Below are 8120 nucleotides of genomic sequence, written 5' to 3' on the forward strand. Positions count from 1 at the left end.
CCTGGGCAGGGCTGTCACTGGGAGAGAGACTTTCCCGACACAGTCCCGCCAGCACACTCCCCACGGCCTTTGGGGAAGGTGGGGCATTCAGCCAGGGCTGCTCTGGGCAGTGGCGCAGGGCTGGGAGCGGAGCTGTGCTGAAATTTGGGGTGGGTGCAGCCTCCTCCCAGTGCCACCAGAGCCCACTCCAAGCCCAGCCCCTGGCAAGAAGATCCATGCAGCACCTGCTTTGGCTACACCCCACAGCTGCAGCCCTCCCTGTGCTGTGCAGATCTGGGGGCATTCTCTGCCCCCCTCCCCCAGGGTGCAGGCAGTGGCAGGAGCTGCTCCCACCTCACAAGCTGTCCTGTGTGCCCCCCCGCCCTTGCTGGGCAGTGCCTGCCCCTGCTCCCTCTCTTACCATGGGGGGTGTTGCCCGCCCCTTCCCCGCCCCTCCCCTTCTAACTTACCATCTGGAGGCTGCTCTCCATGGTGCTGGCTCTGCTCCATGGTGCTGGCTCTGCTCCATGCTGTGCTGCAGCCGCATGCAGCATGGGCATTTATCATCCAATTTATCGGCCCCATCGGGCTGATATCTGATATAGACAATTTTCTTCATATCGGTACTAATCCAATATTGGACCAATGTATCAGTACACCTCTAATAAAATATGAAGTATGAAGGTAATTACAATAAGTGATAAAAATATTATGCCTTTCACTATTCAGTGGATATGGTCAGGATTGAGTTCACAGATTTGAGTTTTCCAAATAACTTTTTTTAAGGGTTTTACATTTTGGAATTGTGAATATTGCTTGGAAAGCATATTGATGGTAGACTTATTTATTTTGAATAGAAGACTGATAAACTCTTCTAATGTCCCTTTCTAAAATAGGAATTTGTTTTCTTGATTAGACCTTTTCAATGTCTGTTCCACTTTGAATTCATCTGTCTTGAATATGAGTGATCAGAACTTCATATGGTATTCCATACAAGGTCTTGTCAGTTAACTAAGGAACTGGAAAAAATCCATTAAGCCTATTCAGGGATTTAGCTTTTTAAATGTTCACCTAATAACTTTTCATTTCTACATAAGCACAATAAAACTTACTCATAACTATATCCACATCTCACTTGCTAATTATTTAACTTGCAAAAAATCAGAAAGGTCTTGGACTCTTGGACAGCCTATAAATTTAGGATACTCAAGTAGAACATCTACTCTGCAGTCAACAGGAGTGCTTTTATTACAACAAATATATATTTATGCACACACACTATCTGCATTATTGGGACAGGCTCATGGAACTTTTCCTCAGGTCTCTGGAAGAGAAGCAGACAACAGAGCTAAATAGCAGATGGGACAAAGGCTTGTGTAAAATGAAATATGTAAATAAAATCAGGAAATGTGATTAATTATCAGACAATGGACAGGAGAGATGCCGTAGACATCTGATAAGTGGAGGAACAAGACCATTCAGGATGGTTATGACCTGTGAAATACAGAGATTAGCAAATATCATGTAGATAGTAATGGGTTGTGAAGTCATTGTCTATATTAAGTCCCTGGTCCTTAGGGCCTGATAGGCTAGTGGATTTTTGTTCCTAGGCTCATTTTTTGATGGTGTTTTACAAATTTACCTTGAGCATGAGAACTTTGAGGTCAGGGAAAGTGTGGTTTTACTGTGAAAAATGTTCTTCTACCTGTGTCCTAGTGTTTCTGTCCTTTATCTTTTTTTCAGTGATCATTGATTCTAGTATGTAATTTTTGTCTGGTTTCACCTACCTGGTTTCTGTGAAAGTATTTGGTACCCTGGATGGAGTATAGCACATTTTGGAACAGACATGTATATAATCCATGGATTCTAGTGATTTTATTGTGGGGATTGTTGTGGCAGTAGAGATGAGTTGACAGGTTTTGCGTTTATTGTTAAGGTAGGGCTGGGTCCCAATAGGTGTCTGTTGATCAGCAGGGAGTTTGCTTCTGATGATGAGTTGGGCAAAGTTACAGGGCTGTAAGGATTGGAATATTTCTCTCAAGGCCTGGTCTTTTTCATGAATAGGCTATAATTGTTTGGATCCTTCTTATTGGTTCATGATAGGTGACAACCAAAGGTGTGCAGTCAATAGGGGTTTTTATTCTTGTATTCTAGAAGGTTGTTGTGGGGTATTTGGGTAGCTCTTTCCAGTAGAGAAGTAGACTGTATCTTTGAGTGTCCTTATTGGGTAAAGACAGTCTTCACTTTGGTGAGATGCATATTGCAAGTATTCTCATAGAAGATGTGGTAGTATCTGAGGACCTAACTGTAGATCATTGCTTTTTGGTGCATTTGGAATAATGGCTTTATGGTCATAAGTGTGGTGGTCAGTGGGTTTTTTGTATATAGTGGTTCATAGGGCGCCATTAAAGATTCTGTATTTAGGAAGTTGATGTTAGTGTAGGAGTATTCTAGAGGAAATTTGATCAAAAGATGGCTGTTGTTAGACACGTGGTAGAAGTCAATAAGCAAGCCCATGTGTTCATGCAAGATTATGAGAATGTCATCTGTGTAACACAGTGATAGTACAGGGTTGGTGGTGCAGTTTTCTAGAAACTCCTCTTCCTGGTTGTTTTTGAAGAGGCTGGCTCCCCAATATGCCATCCTTGTGCCCATAGCTCTGTCCATGGTTTGGAAGAAATGTTGGCTGTTGAAAGTGAAGTTGTTGTGGGTGAGGACTAACTGGATGATTTCTACAATAAATTGTATTTGTAAATCTGAGTGTAATCCATTTTCTTGTAGGTATTTCAAGCAAGCAGTTGTGTCTTCATGTTGTGGAATATTAGTATACACACTGGTGAGATCCTAGTTGCAAGTATGGCCTACTCAGGGGAGGAGGTTGATGTTCTAGAATCTAGATCGTATTGAAGAAGCCTACTGTGTCTTGTAGAAAACTCGTTCTTTGAGTTACAAATTATTTCAGGATGGTTTCTATGAATCTTGATAGCTCTTCAGTGGGAGTACCACACTTGGATATGATGGCTGTGTCAGGATTACTTTTCCTGTGAATCTTTGAGAGCATATAAAATATTCTTGGGATAAAATGGGGGACTAGTGGTGGTAGCTTTTCCTGAAGTTGGTATGGAAAAGATTTGATCATATTTTCCAGTTCCAAAGCAAACAGTGGTGTGGAGTCCTCCCCAAATTTTTTATATTAGTTAGTGTCTGAGAGTTGTCCCATTATTGATGTAATTTTGGTAGTTGAGGATGACAGTTGCTCGTCCTTTGTCTACTTGTATGATTACTGTTTTATTGTTGGATCTTAGGGATCATATGCAGTTTCTCTTTCAGGGTAAAAGGTTGTGGTTGTCCTGGGTTTTACTGAGTATTTTATTGTTAACTTTCCTTTTGAAAAAGTCAATATAGTAGTTCAAAGTGTGGTTTTGGCTACTGGGAGGTGTCTGGTCAGATTTTTCGTCTTGTTTATTTCATCTGTTGTGGTAGGAAGGTTGTTAGAGGTAGTTCTGTGCTGGATGTAGAAGTATCCTTTCAGGTGAAGTCTACGGACAGATTCTGCTAATTCTTCACATGTTAGGCTGCTTTTCTGGGTAGAAGTTCAGGCCTTCAGGGTTAAATTGGTGAAGGATTAAATTACAGCCGGAAAAGAAGCCGGTGGCTTCCACCCTGCCACCACTTCTCACATTGCTCCTCTTCTCTCTGGCTTCCCCTGCCCCAGAGGTCAGGGCAGTGCAGCATGGCACAGCCTGCAGTTTGGGCAGAGCCTGCAGCCAAGAGTGCCTGTATGGCACAGTGCAGCTAGGAGGCACAGAGACCAGCAGTTGGAATTTTTATTTAAATCACATGATTCAATTTTAATAAATTTTGATAAAATTTCCAAGTCTGGCAGTAAATGAACACATGCCATCTTTTCTCAAAATCTTTACATCCTTGATTTTGCTATGCAAAATGTCTGAATGCCACAGCAGGCATTGTCTGATTTTTTTTCATATCTCCTCCTCACTCTGTCTTGCTGGATGCCATTTTCCCCTCTACTATGTTTGTTATCTTTAACTAGATATTATTACCTTGTTATTATCTAAATAACAATCATTATCTAAATAACTATATATTTGTTACCTTTAACTAGATCTTTAACTCAATAGGACAGGGAGCATGTCATTTTGTAAATATAAAGTATCACTTGCATTTGCAACTGAAATTCCGTTTGGCTGATACCCAGACTCACCTGCGTAGTGCAGGTACATCCCAGCTGCAGCACCGTCCACCACACCCCGAGCCCACTCCATTCACCCATTACTTTACAGGTTCCTATTCCTCTTCCAGTTCTCCATTCTCAATAGCACTCGATTACCTAATGCCTAAATATTCTGTCAGTTCTTTCTCTCAAACACCTACCATTCCATGAACCATCTGGCTAAGCTTTCCTTTAGGCCTGTACTTAGGACTTGACTCATCTTTCTTCAAGTTGTAACTATTCTTTTTACTGGCCTTGTCTCTGAGAAAAGAATATGGTGGCCACATTACAAATAGAAAAAGCAAATAAATATTTTTTCAGTGCATTTACAGATGAAAGATGCTTGTATATCTGTATGAGAGTCAGCTTGTCTACTGTAAATTAGCTAGGTTATAATCCATTTACTCTCCTTTTGTAAAATACATCCATACCCATATATATAAGTTTTCATATGAGCACTGTGTATCTGTGTAATAATATATATGCTTCCATGAATTTGTATACTAGATCTAACAATGTTGGAAAGATTGGGTAATTCTTCCTAGATCAAGGGCGGGCAATTATTTTGGGCGGAGGACCACTTACCGAGTTTTGGCAGGCCATGGAGGGCCACATGATAGGCAGCCAGGAGCAGATAAATATTAATTTTCTAAATTTTTTAGGGGCCCCGCAGGCTGGATAGAATGGCCTGGTGGGCCACATTTTGCCCACCCTGTCTTAGATGCTAAATAATCTATTATAAGCTTTTATTTAATGCAAAGTTGCAGAATTTCTTTTCCTGTTTAAAAAACATGAAAGCTTTATTTCTTAATTTCAGAGAAACTTGAGGCTCCTGACATAATTTCAGTTGAAAAAATTGCTGGTATAAAGCAGTTGCTAAACATAACTTGGAAAAACCCTACGGTAGTTCCTGAAAGGCCTTTATGTTGCCTTATTCAATACAGAAAAATGCATTCAAATGATTTGGTAAGTTACATTGTAATATTGTCCTAATATCAGATGATTTATTCCTGGCTTACATTTTGACTTTTTTAAAATGCTAATAATAAAAGGCAGGATGGAAAGCTTTATTTTACTGAAATGAATAACAGAAGATAGAGATGAATGAAGACCTACTCTTACACTGCAATGGACAGGGGAGATGCAGTAGAAATCTGATAAGTGGAAGAGCAAGGCCATTCAGGAGGGTTATCATCACCTCTGAAGTACAGAGATTAGCAAATGTCATGTAGATTGTAATGGGCTGTGAAGTCATTGTCTATGTTAAGAGTGCCCCCACTCTACTTATTTGTTTAGTCCAGGTCTGTTTTATTGACCAGCATCTTCCTTGTTGTTCTAGAAGGATTTCAGTAGGGTTCCCCCAGCCAGATCAGGTGTCAAATCCACTTGTTTTTGTGTTTTTTCTTGTTGCTTTTTAGCTATGAACTGCTTTTGTATTTGGGAGCAAGAACTATGTTCAGTCCAGATTTGATTATAACAAAAGGGTATTAATTTTGAGATATATTTAAGTATCAATTTTGAGAAGTAGTATTAAACTAGCTAACCTATTTCTTTTCTTCATGTCCTAAAGTAAAGAAAATCTGTGTCAAAAAGTCAATAACACTTAAATATTTAGAATTATTAACTATATATTATCCAAGTGGAGGTAATGATCAGTTCTTCATCTCCATTGAGATGACCTGTCTTATTCCTACTTGATGTGGAAACAACCTCAGCGCAAGCCAGGGCTTCTCCTTCCAAAAGCTGAGAATTACATAGTGAGCTCTCTGGGTGCATCCACACATGCAGGCATGTACGCTTGCAGCAGCTGAAATAGCAACACAAATTTGAGCTGGGGATCTTTGCCTCAGTGAACGTGCCCAGACATGCACTTTGGTGTGGGGCAAGCTGTGCCACTTGGGGCAAAATAATCCTGCGCAGTTCCTCCTGGATCTGCATTCCCAGCAGTATAAAAAGCTGCCTTGGCAAGCAGCTCAGGGCTACAGGCTCTCAGGAGCTTCTGGGGTCCCTTGTCTGTGCACATTTCTGGGCAGAGCACAAGTGGGCAGCGTCCACTGGCTTCTTGGATGCCTTTGAGGACCAGTGGGTGCGACTTGGGGGGCTCTGCTCAGTGTCCTACTCCAGCAAACTTCTTTTCACATTTTGAACCTATAACCCCCACATCACTCCTAGCCTTTTCTTCTTAGTTGTCACAAAAAAAAAAAAAAAAGAGTTGTATCTTTCAAACTTTGGCCCCACACAGTAGTGGGGGCTTTTAGGTAACTAGATGGGCCTTAAGACCCATGATCTTTGGAAGATACAAATAGACAGGGATTTCTGGGGCCTGGCCAGTTGGTATCTGGGGACACTACCCTTTGTGCCAGCTGGACTGCTGAAGCAGCCATGAGAGTTCCTTGTACCCTCTACCCATTGCAGCAGTCTGGCAGTGGGGGCTGCTGCCTGGCTATGACCTGCTGCCACCTGCAACAGCATGTGGCCCCAAGCCTGCATGTCTGCTAGACCCAGATGGGGACTTCATGGCCACAGCAGAGGCATGTACACCTCTGGGCCAGCTGCCAGTAGGCTGTGGCTGCATAGTTGGCATTTGTGTGGCAGTGCTGCCATGTGTAGTGCTGCCCTGCCATCTGGGCAGCTATCACCCAGAAGATGTCCTTAGTGGTGGTCTGCTGTGAACTGGCAAAGCATGTCATCTTGGCCCCAAGTGCCAGGTGGTCAGCCACCTCCAGCTGGGTCCTGATTGGCAGCCCAGAGTAGGCTCCTCTGCCTGGGTCTTGCCACTTGCCTCACTAGCAGGAATTCTCATGTTCCCTATTTAAAAACTGCAAATTCTCTGATTAAAAAAAAAAGCCCAAGTTCACTCTAAAATACCCCAAAATCCATGTTCTTCCACAATTAAAACAAAAGACAACTCTCTCTCTTTCTCAATATCGAGAGAGAGAGAGATATCAGTTGAGCAATGTTTTATTGAAATATTTACAATTGTAAAGCAATTTGGAAGCCTACCAGTATCTCTATCATCATAATAAAATAAATTCTAAATATCTATGTTTTGATGTTTGCCTTTGTTTTTCTTATCACAGAACAATTAGAGCTCCCCCTGAGCCCTTCGCTAACTGGGATGTGGGGACAGCTGCCCCTGCAGCCACAGCTCCTGCCAGCAGGTCTCATCCTATCTGGCAGCTGGGCATGCTGGATGTGTGATGGGGGGAAGTGGGGTTTGCAGGAGTGGGGCAGGAAGGGGTGTAGGGGATGCAGGTGAGTATGGGGGGATGTGGGTGGGTGTGAGGGATATGGAGGGGCTGGGGGGTGTGGGTAGATGGGAGGGGATTGTGGAGGGACTGTGTGGGGGGGATGCTAAGGAGGGGTGGGTCCCCGGACCCTCACATGGCACAGCACATGGACTGACCCCCTGCAGGCCCACAGCGCCCCTCCCCCCCGCAGGGCTCCAGCCCCCCACAGGGCCCCAATACCCCTCCCCTCTGTAGGGCCTACAGCTCATCCCCACAGGAGTAGCAGCCATGGGCGCTCAGGACCCAGTGCTGTTGGAGTTCCCCTGCCTCGGATCCTGTGTCACCTGTTGTGGGTATAGCCTGACATGGCACAGTGTGGTGTGGGGCTTTGCACATTTCTGCAGCTCCAGGTTGCTTGGGCTATCACCTGGGGGCCAGTGCTGCTTGTGGGGACTGTGTCATGCTGGGCTGGGTCCTGCCTCCATGGGCCCCACGTGCCGTTGGGCCAAGTCAGTTCTGTGGAGGCAGGACCCGGTGCGGCATGACATGTGGTTTGGCCCGAGCGGCCTGGGACTGCAGAAAGGTGCACAGCCCCATGCTGAGCCAGGCTGCACCTGCAGCAGGCGGCACAGGGGGTGCCGACTCTGAGGCAATCGGGGCCACGCTGTGCCATGCCG

The 8120-nt window shown here is 44.0% G+C and overlaps 1 protein-coding gene across 1 annotated transcript in view; it reads left to right on the top strand.

Annotated features, from left to right (window-relative positions):
- The window catches only part of IL31RA (interleukin 31 receptor A), an 84174-nt gene that overhangs the window by 31752 nt on the left and 44302 nt on the right, over nt 1–8120 (top strand). Inside the window, exon 6 of the mRNA XM_019532085.1 lies at nt 5031–5179. Within this exon, the coding sequence (XP_019387630.1) occupies nt 5031–5179 (149 nt within the window). The remainder of the gene's footprint in view (nt 1–5030; nt 5180–8120) is intronic.

This window comes from Crocodylus porosus, unplaced genomic scaffold (genome assembly GCF_001723895.1).
Source record: "Crocodylus porosus isolate Cpor-Errol unplaced genomic scaffold, CroPor_comp1, whole genome shotgun sequence".
NCBI classification, from domain to species: Eukaryota; Metazoa; Chordata; order Crocodylia; family Crocodylidae; genus Crocodylus; species Crocodylus porosus.